This window comes from Mobula birostris, chromosome 10 (assembly GCF_030028105.1).
Source record: "Mobula birostris isolate sMobBir1 chromosome 10, sMobBir1.hap1, whole genome shotgun sequence".
In the NCBI taxonomy this organism is placed as follows: Eukaryota; Metazoa; Chordata; class Chondrichthyes; order Myliobatiformes; family Myliobatidae; genus Mobula; species Mobula birostris.
The window spans coordinates 21,320,621-21,340,183 of record NC_092379.1 but is presented as its reverse complement, the minus strand read 5'-3'; the positions used below and the strand labels follow the sequence as shown (position 1 = coordinate 21,340,183).

Sequence of the window (19,563 nt, the reverse complement as noted above, 5' to 3'; positions counted from 1 at the left end):
ATGATACGTTTCATTTAGTTAGCATCACACAGACACCAGGTGAGCAGCAGCAAACTTATTGGGGACAAGGGGCCCTCAAACAGTGATCCGACATCTTTGACACAAATATATTGTCTGGTCAGTGGTTGGCACTCTCACCTCTTTGTCAGATGGCCATAGGTTCTAATTTCTCTGACCATCAGTTGACTGCTGATCACTGGGACTCCTCATGCAGGAAGGGTTTAGACACCATAGATACAAAGACACCTATTTCTACCCGAATGTGTGACACCTAGCACACCTTATGTCAAAGGTTTCTTATTTCCCGTCTCCAAAAATCACAGCTAAAACATTTTCACATCACTTTTATTGAATTTGGATCGGTACATTGATACATACAAAGATTTAATACATTGTGCATTCCCACACGGGTTTGAAATCCATTCAATCATGGCAGAAGAAGGTCTTAGGCGATACGTACAAACTCAGAGATTTGAGGTGAATCATGTTTGTTCATTAATTTGGTTCTTGATCTTAATTTTATTCTTAATTATTTTAAAAGGTCCAGATTTTAAACATGTTTTAATGAGCTAAATAATCCTCTGTGATAATTAATAATTATAAAACTAACAAAACTAGGGTTTCATGGATTGAATCACACAGTATTACACACAAGATTTAAAACTATCAGTCAGAACGAGTGAGACATTGACCAGGGTGGGTTTACTGTGAGATTTATTGATGCTTCGGAACAGGTTGGTTGGGAGCGACTCATGACCCACCACACAGGAGAAAGTGGTGCCGCTATTCCACTCCTCAGGAGAAACCTTCAGCTGACTGGTCATTGTGTTCCAGCCTTTTCTGGGGTCCTTGGTCACTGGCTGGTTCACAAACCCTGTCTTCAGAAGGGTGTCATTGGCCTTCCAGGCCACATAGATGTCTGTGGGAGAGAACTTGGTGACCAGGCACATCAAGGTCACAGTCTGATCGGTGTCTACCTCATCCAATGAAGTGGGGAGGAGGTAGACATGAGGACAAGTCACAACAGTATCTGGAACAGAGAGAATCTCAGTTAGAATGAATCTTCCAATAATTCCCTATTTACCCGAAACATTCTGGTCTTGCACCAACATGAACAATTTCTAAATCTGAGAGGCTTCACTTGATCTGAAATTGAAGGCTTTTCACTTTCTGCTCATCTTTGGGATTTGTGGAGTGGAAATCTTGAACCTGCTGCATTTTACAGCTCCCAGTGAGGTTAGTCTATTCAGTTTAATCAATGGGAGTCACTGAACACAGCAACTCGACAGAAAGTGGAACTCAGCCCCTGGACTTGCATCATCCTGTGCTGTTTGTTCCATCTCCCCTGGAGCAGGGGTGGCAGTCTAAGCTGTGTACATGGGAGAGGGAGTGAGAACCTGTGGAACTCTCTCCCACAGAAAGCACTTGAAGAATTATCATCTAATATATTCAAGAATGGGTTGTATATACTTCTTCGGGTGAATGGGTCAAAGGATATCTGGAGAAAAAGGGAAAGGGATTGTATTTAGATGATCAGCCAAAACCAGATTGAATGGTTGAGCAGATTGAGAGACCCCGTGACCTGCTCCTGTTCTCATTTTCTATAGTCTATCACAGTGCTGGATGGTGATAAATCTGTCAAATTGCTAAGATCAGATTCACACTGAATTCTGTCCACACGTACCTGTGTCCTTCCTGATGGATTTCTTCACTGGTGTTGGCAAACTCTTGTCCTCTATCACACATGAGTACTCAGCCCCACTGTTCCACTCCGCAGTAGGGACTGTCAGTCTGCTGGTGATCATGTCTTCACCTCCGTTGCTGTCTGGACCCAGAGTCTTCTCCTCATCTTCCCTCTTCCTTCCGTCCACCTGCCAGGTTACACTGAATCCCTGTAAATCACTGTGAACCACCTCACACACAATGGTCGCTGTCCTCTTTGTCCAGATCTCTTTGAAGGAAGGTTTGCTTAAAGTGACAGAGGGGCGGGTGTCTGGACAGTCATCTGGGAGAAACATCACAATTACTATTCCACCATTCTCCAATGGACGAGTTTGTCACTGACAAGGCCAGAATTTCCTGTTCACTTACATAGAACATAGAACATAGAACAGTACAGCACAGTACTGGCCCTTCGGCCCATAATGTTGTGCCGACCCTTAACCCCTGCCTCCCATATAAACCCCCACCTTAAATTCCTCCATATACCTGTCTATGTAGTCTCTTAAACTTCACTAGTGTATCTGCCTCCACCACTGACTCAGGCAGTGGATTGCACACACCAACCATTCTGAGTGAAAAAAACCTTCCTCTAATATCCCCCATGAACTTCCCACCCCTTACCTTAAAGCCATGTCCTCTTGTATTGAGCAGTGGTGCCCTGGGGAAGAGGCGCTGGCTGTCTACTCTATCTATTCCTCTTAATATCTTGTATACCTATATCATGTCTCCTCTCATTCTCCTTTTCTCTGGAGAGTAAAGCCCTAGCTCCCTTATTCTCTGATCATAATGCATACTCTCTAAACCAGGCAACATCCTGGTAAATCACCTCTGTACCCTTTCCAATGCTTCCACATCCGTCCTATAGTGAGACGACCAGAACTGGACACAGTACTCCCAAGTGTGGCCTAACTAGAGCTTTATGGAGCTGCATCATTACCCCGCGACTCTTAAACCCTATCCCTCGACTTATGAAAGCTAACACTCCATAAGCTTTCTTAACTACCCTATCTACCTGTGAGACAACTTTCAGGGATCTGTGTACATGTACCCCCAGATCCCTCTGCTCCTCCACACTTCCTCGTATCCTGCCTTGTACTCTTTGTACTCTGCCTTGGAGTTTGTCCTTCTAAAGTGTACCACCTCATACTTCTCCGGGTTGAACTCCATCTGCCACTTCTCAGCCCACTTCTGCATCCTATCAATGTCTCTCTGCAATCTGCAACAAACATCTACACTATCCATAACACCACCAACTTTTGTGTCGTCTGCAAACTTGCCAACCCATCCTTCTACCCCCACATCCGGGTGGTTAATAAAAATCACAAAAAGTAGAGGTCCCAGGACTGATCCTTGTGGGACACCACTAGTCAGAACCCTCCAATCCGAATGTACTCCCTACACCATGACCCTCTGCTTTCTGCAGGCAAGCCAATTCTGAATCAACCTGGCCAAACTTCCCTGGATCCCATGCCTTCTGACTTTCTGAATAAGCCTACCATGTGGAACCTTGTCAAATGCCTTACTAAAATCCATGTAGATTGCATCCACTGCACTACCCTCATCTATATGCCTGGTCACCTCCTCAAGGAACTCTATCAGGCTTGTTAGACGTGATCTGTCCTTCACAAAGCCATGCTGACTGTCCCTGATCAGACCATGATTCTCTAAATGCCCATAGATCCTATCTCTAAGAATCTTTTCCAACAGCCTTCCAACCAGAGACGTAAGGCTCACTGGTCAATAATTACCTGGACTATCCCTACTACCTTTTTTGAACAAGGGGACAGCATTCGCCTCCCTCCAATCCTCGGGTACCATTCCCATGGACAACGAGGACATAAAGATCCTAGCCAGAAGCTCAACTGTCTCTTCCCTCACCTCATGGAGAAGCCTGGGGAATATTCTGTCAGGCCCCGGGGACTCATTTGTCCTAATGTATTTTAACAACTCTAACACCTCCTCTCCTTTAATATCAACATGCTCCAGAACATCAACCTCACTGATGTTGTCCTCACCATCATCAAGTTCCTTCTCACTGATGAATACTGAAGAGAAGTATTCATTGAGGACCTCGCTCACTTCCACCGCGTCCAGGCACATCTTCCCACCTTTATCTGCAATTGGTCCTACCTTCACTCCTGTCATCCTTTTATTCTTCACATAATTGAAGAATGCCTTGGGGTTTTCCTCTACCCTACTTGCCAAGGCCTTCTCATGCATCCTTCTTGCTCTCCTCAGCCCCTTCTTAAGCTCCTTTCTTGCTGTTCTATATTCCTCAATAGACCCATCTGTTCCTTGCTTCCTGAACCTCATGTATGCTGCCTTCTTCCACCTGACTAGATTTTCCACCTCACTTGTTACCCATGGTTCCTTCACCCTGCCATTCTTTATCTTTCTCACCGGGACAAATTTATCCCTAACATCCTGCAACAGATCCCTAAACATCGACCACATGTCCATAGTATATTTCCCTGCAAAAACTTCATCCCAATTCACAATTTCTGGTCAATGATTTGTCAGTCCCCTCAAGCTGAGATGAGAGCAATCTACATTGATGAAGAAAGGAATCTCCCTTATTGAGCAGACAGAGTAAATACCCTGAGGGAACGTAAATGAAAAAGATTGGCCCTTACATTGTTTTTGTAGTTCCCTGGTCACTTAAACTGTTACCAACCAGTTATTAAAACAAATACAGAAAATACCCAGTAATTCAGAGTATGTCAGTGGAACAGGAAACAGAGCAAAGTTTCACGTGAAAATCTTCCAGAAAATACACTTCATATTTCAAAATTTATGAGAAATGATTAGTTTTTGTCACAAATATTAAAATGCACTCTTTTTTTCTATGAGGTGTAACTAACATTTGCTGCTGCTTTGTCAGAATGTAATGTGTTCAGGCCGCCCTCTTGAGGCTTCTACACATTGTCCAGGCTGACTATTCCCACACAGGAGCAGAGGGAGAGCTGCTCTGCTGGAAATTCAGTCACATCTGAGGCACTGATCGGAGGCTGGGGTTAGGTTCAAAGGTAGAGGGAAGGAGCATTTTGAAGACGAGTATCAGCGAGTTCCAGAGAGTCTGTCGAGTGAAATGGCCTGGATTCTCCTCCAGTTATGAAAGTATTTTCTGGGATACTCTTATTTCTATGGTGAAAGTGTGGATTATGTTGGTTGAGAGCAGAAAATAAACCGATGATTGGCCGATTTAAGTGCCAAGAGAGGTCAAAAAGATGAAGGCATTGAGGCTGAGTCAATGGACAAACCAGTATTCAGCTCACTTCTCGATGAGGCTTCACTCGCCTCAGCACTGAACTGACTCTGCAGCTGCGGCCTGCAGCCATCGGCACTCACCTCAGCACTGAGCCTGGCTCCACGGCCGTGGCCTGCAGCCATCGGTCTCCTGGACCGGTTGCAGTGCTGAACTGGCAACCTGACTGTGGACTTACTTCAGGGGGCTCTGCGGTTCAGTTTCTGTGGATTGTTTGTTTGAATTTTTTTATTGTTTGCACAATTTGTTCTTTCTTTTTCACGCATTGAATGTTTGACTCTGAATTTTATTATCTTCCTTTGTTTTGTGACTGCCTGCAAGAGAATCTCGAGGTTGTATATGGTGCACAGACTTTGATAATAAATGTACTTTGTACTTCGAACTTTATCAGTTCACCACATTAACTAAGCGAGGGCTGTACCGTGATTTATATTGAACTTGAATTCATAGCCTAATGTGAACAATTTCAATAATGGGCTGAGTTCCAGGACCCTACCTGGGACCTTCTTCACTTGCTTCTTGATACTGCTATTGGAGGGGGGATGAATCACTGTACAGGTGAAGATGGATTCTGTCTTCCAATCCTGTAAATTCATGGTGAGGAAGTGTCTGGCACTGAAAGTCCACCCCTGCTCCAGAGCGGCCGGTGTAGCGCTGGTGTTGGAGGTGATCACGGTGCTGCCTTTCTCCCAGGTGATATTTATTTGATCCGGGTAGAATCCAGAGACCACACACTCCAGTGTGGCTGTTTTCCAGTTCTTGGTGTCTTCCTGAGGAGGAGGCAGCAGTCTGACCTTGGGATTTTTTATGTTGACTGGAGTAGACAAGAAAACAAAGGAAATATCAAACATTTTGACTCAGGTAACTAATGCTGGCCATTTAATCACTGGTCTCTTGCCCACCTTTGGTACTATTGGTCCGTGCTGACACTCGGGAAGATGAAGGAGATTCCTGAGCAGAGCACTCGTACTCCACCCCACTGAACCACTCCTCCACACTGATCTGGAGTTCGCTGAGCACTCTGTATCGGGACCTGTCCCTCTCCACTGGGTGGGTGAGAATTCCTTTAGTTTTCTCCTTCCCGCCCACGTGCCAAGAGATGTGGATATCTTCAGGATCTGTACAGATAACCGTGCATTTCAATGTCACAGTCTTGTTGATCCACATCTCTTCAACGTCGGGAGTTTGAATAAAGACAGACAATTCTGTGGATTCAAAATGGAAATGCTCAGAATCTTACTGGAGATATTTCCATTGGTTGTGTTAGGTCTAGACAGATCATCAGTACATGACAACTGGTTTTAATGCAAACAGAATAACAGAAACACCCAGGGCTGAATCACATGTCTCATATTCCTGTAAGTTTTGATTCAGAAAAGTAAATCAGAACAAATAATGTGTTAACTAGGTTTAGAATCCCTTTCTAATAACTGTACCAATCGGTTCACTGTGAGACGGAGCTCTGTGAGACAGAGAAGCATGCAGATTTCTCAGCAGAGACACAGCTCAGTATATTCTTTGTTTGGAGACTCAGTGCATTGATTAGTAACAGTGAGCACTGTGAATCAATGAGAATCCCTTTCTCCATGTGGGCTGAGACTGGGATTCACTCAGTTTAATAACTTCACATCCCGACGTTCCAGTCTCACTGTGGCTGTGCCTCTCCTCGTCTCTGTAACCCTCACCACCCACACGAGCTTCAGACAACATCGTATTCTTTCAACTCTGCTCACTCATACACTGCACTACTTCTGCTGGTGCCTGTGGTTTTAGCATTCTTGCTGACAAACACTGAAGTCTCTGTCTCACTTGAAATGAGCAGCCGTGGTCAGAGTGTATCCATAAGTTAGGGACTGATGAGCTGGCAAAGTGGGTTCAAATCCCAACCCGGTGGATGGGAGTTTAAATTCAATTCAGAAACGTTTTTTGGAATAAAAAGAAGACTACGGAGGTATTTGTAGTGTTATTCTCTGTGGTAATTTCCGGAGAGAAGTCTCATCTGGTCTGGCTGGTTTGTGACTCCAGACCTGCAGCAACACGGCTGGAGCTGAATCACCATCAGGAATGAGGCAGCAAGTCCCTCAGTTCCGGAGAGATCAGTGATTGATGGGAAATGATAAATGAATAAAACAGCTCTTTGATCAAGTGTTGGGTCACCTGTACTCTGGTTAGAGTCAGTTTTGTGTGATTGCACTCAAGTGAAATCGTTGAGGTCGTCTCCCACTGCACGATCGTCAGTTCACTTACATTGCAGCTCCCTGCACTTTGTGTTCACCATTTACACACTCGGTCACCTTCAGGCACGTGGGGTGTTTTTGCTCTTTGACATTTAGTGTGGAGGCTGATTGTGTTTATGTCATGGTTGACACCTTCAATGAGACTGCGAGTCAGTGTCTTTGTCTGACGAAAGAGCAGATGTAGCACACACAGTTCCAGTCTGACTGGGTCGGATCATCCGACAAGGTATGATGTGGATTCCTTAACCTTTCTCATTTCAGTAAGATTATGAGCAATTTTTTTTAAACAGAAAGTCAGTGGGTGTAGTCTAGATGATCATTGTTGTCATGTAATATCACAAATATGCACATCTAGGTCTACACTGAAGGGTCACTTAATTGTGAATCTTAGCTTAATCAGCACTGTGATGTTGTTAAACATGTTTTCTGCAGGTTTCTCAGTTATGTCCCATATCAGCCTGACTTGACGTTCAGCAGTCCCTGGGAAATGTTCCCCTATTGCTGAATGATGGTATTATTCAACAAGAAGCATATCATTCTGTCAATGCTTGGGTAATTCTATCAAAACATACACCTTTCTAACATTACTTGGGATCATTGAGTTTCCCTCTCAGACTGAATTCATTGTCCGACATGTGGATCAATGTAAATTTTGCAATTTGTCTGATCCAGAATTTACACACAAAGCATGTCAGATTGGACAGGAGACTGGTTAGACCCCTGTGTCTTGTCTCAGCAATTTGTCTTATCAAACGGTCATCCATCATTTGACTGAGTCAATTTGGAATTTCAGCCCCGTTCACCTTCATCACCTCGTGCTTCACAACCATTCGGTGAAAAAGAGGTTCCAGTTCTTGCTCACTGGAGTTGGACAGGAGGGAATCTAGCCGAGGAAAAAAGAATTGTGATCTGAGTCACACTGAAGCAACAATGTACAGAAATGAATGAGTGTATGGACAACCAGAAACACAAGAGATTCTACAGATGCTGGAAATCTTGAACAACACACACAAAGTGCTGGAGGAACTTGGCAAGTCAGGCAGCATCCATGGAGGGGAATAACCAGCCAATCTTTCGGGCCAAGTGGCTTCACCGCTACTGGAAATGAAGGGGTAGAAGCCAGAATAAGAGGTGGGTGGTGTGGAGAGGAATACATTCTGTCAGATGAGAGGTGAGAGCAGGTGAGGGGGAAAGTGTGTGGATGGGGGAATGAGTATAAAGTAAGAAGCTGGTAGGGGATAAGTGGAAGAGATACATGGCTGAAGCAGAAGGAATCTGACAGGACAGTGGACCATGGAGGAAAGTGCAGGAGGAGGGGAGACAATGGAGATGATGGGCAGGTGAGGAGAAGTGAAGGGATGAGGGGGTATCTAGTATGGGGAATAGAAAAAAAGGGAGAATAAAGGAGTGAGGGAAGATTACTGGAAGTTAAGGAATGTGTATTCATGGAATCAGGTTGGCAGGTATCCGGATGGATTTTGAGGTGTTGCTACTCCAAGCTGACTTTGGCCACACCATGGCAGTAGAGGGGGCCATGGACAGACAATATGGAAAGTCAAGTTGAAATAGGTGGCCACAAAGATAGTCGAAATGCGATTGGAGAGGTAATCTGTTTTGATCATGTGTTTTCTTCTCTCTGTTAAACTTTAATCCCAATGGATACCAGAGGCAGGTCAGGAATCCAGTAAATGAATTGTAATAAAATTCAATGACGAATTGTACACAGCCAATCACTTCATTTCACACATTCCTGCTGAACAATGATACTGTTGGGTCGAACCATCGGAGAATGTTGCATTGAGATTACTCTGGTAAAAGAACATTGGCACAGGCTCCGAAAAACAGCCGGGAGATTTTCCACCTGGAAATGGAAGATTCATAGATTTAAATGTTAGATATTTTCACATCTTTTCCCATGCTTGGAAAAAAGGGAGCCCCACATATTCCCACTTTCTATCCTCTGTACATCATATACTCTCGGGATGAGGTTATGTCAGCCATAATAAAAGAATGGGCCCTCTGAACTTGGTCGACAATCTGAGGACACAAGGTCACAACATTAACTCGAGGATTGGGCATCAATTGAAAATTAATCCAGCCACCTACATTTCAGTTAGTGGACAATCGACAGAAGAGTCTCTCAGGAAACATTGGAAACAGACTCTGGGAACTGAAGCAAATACAAAATTGCAGAGATATTTTTTGAGGAACTAACACTGAGAAGACAGTGAAAAGGGAACAGGGAGATCTTCTCCAGATGGTAAAGCATGGGATGTGAGCTTTGCTCAGTAAATTATTTTCATTATAACTACAAACAAAGACAACTAAAATTATTGAGACGGAATGGACAGGTGACCTAATCTCACACATTTCCTGCCCAGTAGATGGGGTTAAAGCTGCTGGTGATATGAGTTGATTCAAAGTGCAAAGATCATCTGTACATCACTCCACAAGATTGACGGTAGGGACAGGAATTGTGTGGGAGTATTAGTTCAGTATTTTAGTACTCTAAGTTAATTAAATTTTCTTCCGATATCACTCACCCTCTTGATACGTCATGTTGACCTGACCACTGAAACCAGAAGCTACGTGATTCACTTCACAAGTATATTTCTGTTTCTTGGTCCATTCCTGCACAGGCACTGTCAGGTAAGCGATTGTTTCAAATTCACCACCTGATCTCGAAGTGGAAGGGAGAACGATGCCTTCTTGGGCAGATCCAGCTTTTTTCCAGGATACTTTAACGTTGTCAGGAGAGAATCCAGATATCACACAGCCCAGGACAGCATTTGCTTGACTGTGGATTGCCTCCCGGGATGGAACAAGGGAGCTGAGCTTCGGAGCTGTAACACATTTAATATCTGTCAGTACGTGATTGCTTTGCCCATGTTTTGAACTTTATTCTCCCTCATCCCGGGCAAGTTCCCCAGTTCCAGCCCTCTCAAGAATGTTGTTAATTTACAGCTGATCTGATGATCTGATAGTTCACACCAGTGAGTGGGAGGGCTGGGTGTATAACTTGGGCCTCCCAGCAGTGTGTCCCACTGTGCTATGATAATGCAGAGAGGTGGGTCATGGGGTTGAGGTGCAGACCTGCCATGATCTAATTGTTTACTGGAGAATGACTGATACCAGCTCCTGTGAGCAAGAGTACATGGTGTGGGACTATTTCCACTGGCAAGTTTGGGAAACACATTTTTACTCTGAATCAGGAGAAGAACAGATGGACAGGAGGGCATTATTTTGTAGTAACTGCAAAGGCTTTTTCAGATCTGTGAGAAGATGGTTAAAGAAAGGCAGTGGAGGGGATTCCTTCATCACATTCACAAGGGATTGTTTTTCCCAGAAGAGGGGCAGCTGCAGAATGTCGGGGAGGGGAAGTGCAGGAGGAGTGGGGTAAAGTTTAAATTGTTGTTCTGTGTGCAGGGGCACGATGGGCCAGCAGTCTCTGTATGTGTACAGGAGCTGATCTGTAGGGAGGGTTTAGTGGGGGGGGGGGGGTGGGGGGAGAGACTCCCGAAAGGAGTGGATACAATGGAGGCAGATCAGCACAAGTTATGTCCTCCACCCTCCACTGATACTGAGTTTCAGTGAGTTCAGGAGGACATTTCCCCCCAAATCAATTCCTTATTTTTTCTCAATGTCATTTTAGTGAGGAGTAGTACTGCCATTGTAAGAGTAGAATAAAGGAGTTAATTGTCGTGCCCAACATTATCTGACAAAGGTTCCTAATCCAGATTTATGCTCTGAGATCAATGCAGCTTTTAAGAGAAAATTATGTCTCATACTAACATTGAGGTTTCTGGATCTCCACTGTCACAATCTCGTTTGGCTTGTACCCTGCCTTGCAGGAGTAGACTTTATTCTTCTTCCAGTCCGCCGCAGAGACTTCGAGCAAGCTGCTCATCGTGTACTTTGAATTTTGCCCCAACACCGCTGGGTATTTCTTGATTCCAGTGGTGATGTCCCCAGTGTTAGTAGACCATGTCTGACTGATGCTCTCAGGCTGATAGTCCTTGACCAGACAGAGGAGGCTGATCTTTTGGTCAGATTCTGTGTTGCAAGGAGGAGTGATGTAGACTGATGGTATCGACTTGACATCTGAAATGCAAAGAAATTCACAGAAGTTTCCGTAAATCAATGCATTACTGGCAGACAAAGAAGGAGACATGTTATCCACTACAATTACTACAGTACTGTGCTGAAGTCTTAGCCACATAGCTGGACTAACCCCCCCCCCCCACCGCCAACACACACAGTAGTAACTTTATGTATTGCACTGTACCTCTGCCACTAAGCAAAAACAAATTTCATGACAGATGTGAGTGAGGATAAACCTGATTCTGATGTGGGTCTCTATTGTGGACTGAGAGTGGGAAAGGGGAGCGAGTGGGAAGCACCAGAGAGACATTCTGGAAAGATCAATAAACCAATAGTTTGGAATGAAATGACCTTGCCTGTTGTCTCAGTGTTGGGAGTGTCTGCACCCGTGCTGAGCCCTGCCCCTGCCACTCCTTCTCTGTCCCCTGTCCCACTCACATCCCGCAGCGCTCCACCCTCACCATTCCCAACATCCTTTGCTCTCACCAGATTTACAAACTCACTCTCCATTCTACATTGATAAATATGTTATTATGAAAAAGTTTTAGGCACACTAGCAATATAGATGTGCCCAAGGCTTTTGCACAGTACAGTTTACAAACCAGTAATTTCTAAAATTATTCACTCCATTAAATAATACTCTCACCATTTCAACACCCAGCTGGGAATCTGTGTCACTGAGCTCAGAGGCTATGGATCAGTCTCACAGTTGAGACTTGAACACACAGTCACAAGTGTGCCCCAACGCCCCACCCACAGCCATACTGAGACAGTCATCCAATGTCCCATGTGCTGGATTTCAGACAAAATATCAAAGTTTACCTTGTCTCTTCCCCAAATATAATTCCTGATTCTTAAAAGTCTATTAGCAACAGACTGGTGGAGTTTACAGAAAAAGTAAACATTTAGCAGTAGTTTATTTGAATAATTATGATTTGTTCAGTATTGATGTTGAATCTGAAGTAACCCTTGTGTGGATATCTGCACCTTGTCTCCAACACCATCTGTGTGATATAGTGGTGGGTGTTTAATGGTCTCTGCTTCTGGAATTCAACTGAACAGACGACCATCAGACCATAAGACTGTAAGACATAGGAGCAGAATTAGGCCATTCAGCCCATCAAGTCTGCTCCACCATTCTATCATGGCTGATCTCGGATCCCACTGAACCACATACACTTGCCTTCTCGCCATATCTTGTGATACCCTGACCAACCAGGAAACGATCAAATTCCACCTTGAGTACCCGCATGGACCTGGCTTCCACCACAGTCTGTGGCAGAGCATTCCACAGACTGCTCTGGCTAAAAAAGTTCCTCGTTACTTCCATTCTTAGGGGTCACTCCTCAATTTTGAGGCTGTGCTGTCTCGTTCTGATACCACCATCATGTGAAACATCCTCTCCACATCCACCCGATCCAGTCCTTTCAATATTCAGTAGGCTTCAATGAGATTCCCCTACATTCTTCTAAATTCCAGTGACTACAGGCTCAAAACTGCCAAGCGCTCCTCATATGTTAACGCTTTCATTACCAGAATGATCTTCGTGAACTTCTCTGTACTCTCTCCAATAACAACACATCCTTTCTGAGATATGGGGCACAAAACACTTAACAATACTCTAAGTGTGGTCTGACTAGTGTCTTATCAAGGCTCAGCATTATTTCCTTATTTTTATATTCTATTCCCCTTGAAATGGATGCCAACATTGCATTTGCTTTCTTTACCACAGACTCAACCTGTAAATTAACCTCTGGGAGTTTTACATGAGGACTCCAAAGTCCCTCTGTGCCTCTGATGTACCCTCTGCACTACATAATGCATCTGACACCGCCTCTGAATTAAACACGTGTAACTGAGGAAGAATTTCAACCACACCGAGCCTGTGGAAATTACAAGCCAAACACACCAGGCCGAGAATCGCAGTCAGAGGAATGGTGACTGTGATCCTTTGACAAGTCTAGTCTGTGAGGGACTCATTGAGGTGGAATCCACAGTTCAATCCTGGGAACTCCAGCAAGGCCACGTGTCATGTGGTGGAGTGTGGTGACAGTTCTGGTGGCATCTGTCACTCAGTAAATCCCGGGGTACAGTGGCCTGTGGAACTGTGAGATTGACTCCAGTGTAAGTGGCTGAACACTGGTAAATGGTTCACTTTGGAAATGCCAGCTACAGCCAGCACCATTCAAACCACAGAGTCGTCAGCTTCCCTCGTACTCAGCAGCTGGGGAATGGGATGGTCAGCTGTGGTCTGAGGAACCTCACTGCTGTTTTTCAGCATCAACCCCTGACAACAAGGGAGTTACGGGACCAAAGACCTGGGACCATCAGGATGATCATCAGTAATCTGCATCTATCTATTCATCTACTGCACAGTCAGTAACTTTAACTTCCTGGGTGTCACTATCTCAGAGGACCTGTCCTGGACCCAGCAAATAAATGTAATTGCAGAGGAAACAGGACAGTGCCCCTACTTCCTCAGGAGTCTGCGGAGAATCAGCATGATGTCAAAAACCTTGATAAACTTCTATAGGTGTGTAGTGGAAAGTGTATTCACTGGCTGCATTACGGCCTGGTATGGGAACATCAATGCCTTTGAATGGAAAATTCTACAAAAGATTGTGGATTTAGCCCAAGTACATAATGGGTAAACCCCTCCCAACCACTGAGCACATCTACATGAAACGCTGTCATAAGAAAGCTGCATCTATCATCAAAGATCCTCACCACCCAGGCCAGGCTCTTTTCTCACTGCTGCCATCAGGGCAGAAGGAACAAGAGCCTCAGGACTCACACCACCAGGTTCAAGAACAGTTACTACCCCTCAACCATCAGGCTCCTGAACAAAAGAAGATATTTACGCTCATCTATTGAGACATACCCATAAACAATAATCTCACTTTAAAGACTCTTTATCTTGTTATTTCATGCTCTCATTATTTATTGCTGTTTATTTAGGGTTACATTTCAACAGTTTATTGTCTAATGAATCTGAGAGTTGTATGTGATGTCATGTATCTACTCTGATAATAAACTTTACTTTGAACTTTCAGACTCCAAATGAGGATTTCCCAGTGGTGGGGAGCTTTAGGAATTGTAGACTAAAAGTGGCCATTCCCTTCCAACATCACCCAGACTAGATTGTCATGTTGTAGTTCAGTTTGTGGGAACAAGATGCAGACAAGTTGGATGTTCAGTCCCCCCATATGAAGAGACACACTGCGGAAGTACTTGCTGGGTTAGGAAAGGCTCTGGGATGTTCTGGGATTGTAGAAGTCAATGAAAAACAAATTATTTTCATCAAATCAATTCAGTAAAATAGAACTTGAAACATTGTGGTTGTCAGAAATCAGACTGACAGAGTCTGGTGAAAGGTCACTGAAGTGAAACATTAACTCTGTTTCTCACCCCACAGATGTTCCCTGAGCTGCTCAGTGTCGGCAGTGTAGGAGGCACAATAATGTCAGTCGGTGAGATTTGCAGCTGAGGATCTTTTACATCCCGGGACCAGCAGGTGGTAAGTACAGTTCTGTCTCGATCAGTGTTCCTCTGGGTCTTCATAAAAACACCCGGGCTGTGAGGGGTGTCAGGGAGGGGTAGCACCTCTGGTGGGGGAACATGTCACATCCTTTTCAAGGTGGTTTGTCCATCTTTGCTTCCCACCTGACACTCAACTCTCACCTGTGGCTCCCCGTAGCTATTTGCATGTGACAGCGGCCACACCCTGGGTAATGGCTTCGACAAGCCGGCTAAACCAGGTGAGGGAAACCGATGGGTCTCGAACCCTCGGTGAGATAGGGAGTTGTCTATCCCAGCATGTGAAGACAGACTTTGGCGGATTGAGCTGACGAGACTGATGGAAGGTCCAACGGTCAAGAAGGCGGTCTCTGCAAGCGTCATGGAACATGTAGAGCAGGACAAGACACAGAAGACGTCCTGGTCATCTACTGTGGCTAGTCCCATCTCCAGTCTCGACTCTGTCTCGCCACTGGATCCAGATGGGAATTGGAAAGACAGAGTGAGGCTGATGCTGAGCAACTCTCCCTCACTTAAATCCAAATCACGCACTAGTCTCGACACCATCAGAATGGTGTTGATGTCCTCATCGACGTTGACGATGGATGAACACTGATAAAAACACCTATCAAACTGATAGCAGGGTGCTGGGGTGAAGAGGGGAATTGGGTCTAGATAGATCACGAGGTGCTGGGGCGAAGAGGGAACTGGATCTGGGTGGGCACAGTTTGCTGGGTATTTGTCCAAAATGATCGATGGTGAATCAGCAGATCAGTCTGATTTTCGTCTGTATTGTCAGTCGTTAGAACATCGGGTAGTATGAACAACAGATGGTAAATTTTATTTATTTATTCATCTTTTGGAATCCAGGCTTTGCCGGTAAAGTCTGAATGAATTATACATCTCAGCTGCCAATCAGAGGGCATTTGGAGACAAACACATTGGAGGGTCAGGAGTCATAAATAGGCTCGAAGGGTAAGGATAAGAGATCTCCTTCCCTGAGGGATATCTGCAAAACTGAAGGGTTGCAGATTATTATGAACTGAGTTTAAGTTTGTCAGTTTTGCTGTGGTGGTTTCCGTGGACTGTTCATACATCCCTCTGCATGTCATAAGGTGGGCATTGATGGCAGACCCAAATGCAAGACACAGACACTGAAGTACTAGGAATAAGACTCGGTGTGTCAAGCAAGCAAGGGAAGTGTGGAAGAAACGATGCTGGACAAGACACAGGCCCTGGACGAGGCTAGGATACTGGGCATGGGCTAGGACTAGACTAGAAAGCGGGACCTGGATGAGGACTCCGACCCAGAGACTGGACAGGGACCCAGAACCTGGGTCTTGACTCGGGCTCGGACCCCGGATCTAGGCGAGGACAAGCCGTGGCTACAGGACGAGGAGTGGCAACAGGACTGGACGTGAGACTCCTGGATAGGACGAGAGAACCCCAGTACAGGCCGAGGGAACCCCAGCACCGCGCTGGGCGAGGCACATGGACAGGACTAGAACACGAAGCCTTGACTTGGTTGAGGGAGAACAGGAACGCAGAGCCTTGGTCTTGAAAGAATAGGAATGCAGAGCCTTGGTCGAGGGAGACAGGAACGCAGAGCAATGGTCGAGGGAGACAGGAACGCAGAGCAATGGTCGAGGGAGACAGGAATGCAGAGCCTTGGTCGAGGGAGACAGAAACATGGAATGCAGAGCCAGGACTCCTCTTTTGGAACAGGACTTGGAGATGGGCCTCAACACAGTGTCAGGACCCCCTAGGGTGCAGGACATAGGGCCGGGACTCATACACAGAACACTGAGAGACAGATTCACACTCAAGGTGGCGGCAAATGGCCAGACCTACCCAGGGGAGGTGAGGGCACAAAGACACGGTTCTCAACACAAGGTAGCAGCAAACGGCCGGACCTACTTAGTGAAGGCGTGGACACAGAGATAGTTCCCAACTTAAGGTAGCAGCAAAGTGCTGGACCTACCTAGTGAAGGTGTGGACACAGAGGCAGTTCCCAACTCAATTTAACGGCAAACGGCCGGACCAACCTAGCGAAGGCATGGACACAAAGACAGTTCCTAACTCAAGGTAGCGGCAAACGGCCAGACCTACCTAGCGAAGGTAAGGACACAAAGAGACAACGAAAGACAGTTGCTTATCTAGACACAGTAAGGTCCCGTTCTTGCCCTGGCGGTTGAACCTGATGGCGTTACAGGTGAGGACACATGCAAAGGTAGCAGGCGAGGATTCAGAAGGAAGGGGAAGGGGAGGGAACAGTCCAGCAAACGAAACTGAACCAAGGAGCTGTTTATGTAGCTAGCCCAAAATGAAAACCATGTGTTTCAATTAAGGCACGCAACAGGACAAGGGAAAACCGGAAAACCTGGAATAAGGAGCGATGGACCGGACCGTGAACCGGAATGCAGACTTCACAGACCAGACCATGACACTGCACTAATCATCTGCTTTGATGTTCTGCCCTGTTTCCGATCACTCCGAATCTAACCTTGTGCCTGACCATTGGATAACTGTGTCCACGGTGTCCTGGACAATATTTCTCCTTCAATAACATCACCAGAACAGACTGTCTGATCGTTCTCGCCCCTGAACGTGGCTTCATTTGGTTCTGAGGATCAGAAGCCAGACTTGAGCCAAACTCTGAGCTCACTCAGCACAATCGGCCGGTGTCAAGGCACAGTCTGGTGACAAGATCCGACCCCATTCCCCTGAGCCTGTTCCCGGTCTGTGGACAGTTCACTGGTGGGTGGGGTATGTGCCCTCGTACTGTTACTGGGCTCTAGAGAAACCCGCCGGTTCGGGGAGATTCATGTACTTGCTCTGAATATCTCACTGATTTCAGGCGAATCACCGAATTCGCCAAAACTGTGAATTAAATAAAACACTACTGCGTGAAGATACAATTGAGAAGTTGGTCTTACCCGAAGTCACTGTCAGCGATGTTCCTCCGCCCCAGTAGTCAAGATAGTCACAGTGCTCCGTCTCCCCATTCACCCAGTGCAGTAACTTCACTTGCCCGTCACATCCAATAATCTCAGCAAAATGTCAACATGATCCCTGTCCAGACCGGGAGCAGCCGCTTCCTGGATTTCCATCCCAAACTCCGTCCTTGTCTCTTCCTGGTGTGTGAATTAAAGAAGCATTTTCACAGTTCTCCTGTCTGTGGACATCGGCTCCCACCATTCCGCGGAATCAGAGCCGAATCCTTTTTGGGCTTTTCATTGTCCAAAAATTGACATTTGCGCCCAGCAGTCCAATTTAGGATTCAGAGCTTTGACTCTGGGAAGCAGCAATGCGGAATCCGTTGAGACAGACTGCGCTGCAGACGCTCCTTTGTCGGGACCAGTTTCTGTTCAGCTCCCTGTCACCGTGCTCCAACACCTCACTTTGTCTCACACAGTAATAGGTGGCCGTGTCGTCCAGTCTCAGGTTGTTCATTTGCAGATAGACGGTGCTGCTGTCCTTGGAAACAGTGAACCGGCTCTGGACTCCAGGCGCGTAATGCTTGTATCTTTCACTATAATACTGCACCAGCCACTCCAGTCCTTTCCCGGGGACCTGTTTCACCCAGTGTGTTGCATAGCTGCTGAGGCTGAACCCACTGACCGCACAGGACAGTCTGTGGGACTGCCCAGGCTTTACCACCGCTGGCTCGGGTTGTGTCAGCACGATGTCGGACCGCACGCCTGTCAATAAAAAAAGAGCCGAAATTAATTACATGTCCCAAGGGCAGAGGTTCACAAAGCCTCCGAGAAACAGCCGGTCCCGGGAGGGGGACAAGCTGCGGGACACCCACCTGCCAGACAAGACAGGAGGAGACAGAGATAAGGAACGACCCCCATCGCCCTGAACACTGAGCCGGACTTGGACACTGTTGAGATCGGCGACTGCAGCTCAGGCCGGCTTTGTCAGGAGCCGCAGTGAGCTCTGTTTAAATAGGGACGTGGGCTGTGAGTGAGAGAGGGAGCCGCGGTTTGAACAGGCTCTCACACACTGAAACTAGAGGCGCGGCTTCCTGTCCCCACCCACAGCAGCGATTTCAATTCCCCAAAAGATGTTTGTCTCTGCAACAGGCGGCAGGTCAGCAGCAGTGACCAGATCCGGATTAAACACTCTGCTCGATTCATCAATTTCAGCGATTCGCAGTTTGTTTAAACTGAAACATACAGAATCCCAGCGAGAGAGAATGAGAGACACCAGTCAGTGGACAGATATCCCCCTGAGAGACAGGGACTGAGAGACACCAGTCAGTGGGCAGATATTCTCCTTGGAGACACAGTCTGAGACTGTCTTCGCAGGAAATTGTATTAAGCAATAAAAGCAGTTATTACACAATCTTCTGACTGCACCCGCACCACGAGAATCAATGTTAAACAGATTCCTGGTGGAAATGGGTGAAATTTACATTTATAAGATAGTTTCTCTTTCGGGGACCTGGCACCATGAATTTCACTGTCAAGCCATGAGCAGTTCTCCCCAGGAAATCTCTTTGATCTTTTTCAGCCGGTGAGGGGAAGAGGATGATTGATGCAGGGAACTCGGGAGCTGAAGCCACACAACAGGAAAGTTGTTGTTGCTGGTAACAGGATGCTCCCCAGTAAGTTGTCAGACAAGCATAGCGGAACGGTCCGTATTGAAAGGAAACTGACGGGGGCAGTGTATGGTGAAGGGAGCCGGGAACTTTACCAGGACCAAGACCAAAAATAT

General features: G+C 46.1%; 1 gene segment (V, D, J or C); it reads right to left on the bottom strand.

Annotated features, from left to right (window-relative positions):
* Window positions 1-344: 344 nt before the first annotated feature.
* Window positions 345-18,755, bottom strand: LOC140203545 (immunoglobulin gamma-1 heavy chain-like). The segment is given in 8 exon segments: window positions 345-1,030; window positions 1,685-2,005; window positions 5,484-5,801; window positions 5,890-6,192; window positions 9,768-10,067; window positions 11,017-11,325; window positions 18,135-18,542; window positions 18,653-18,755. Coding segments are annotated over 8 exon segments (2,391 nt in total).
* Window positions 18,756-19,563: the final 808 nt, after the last annotated feature.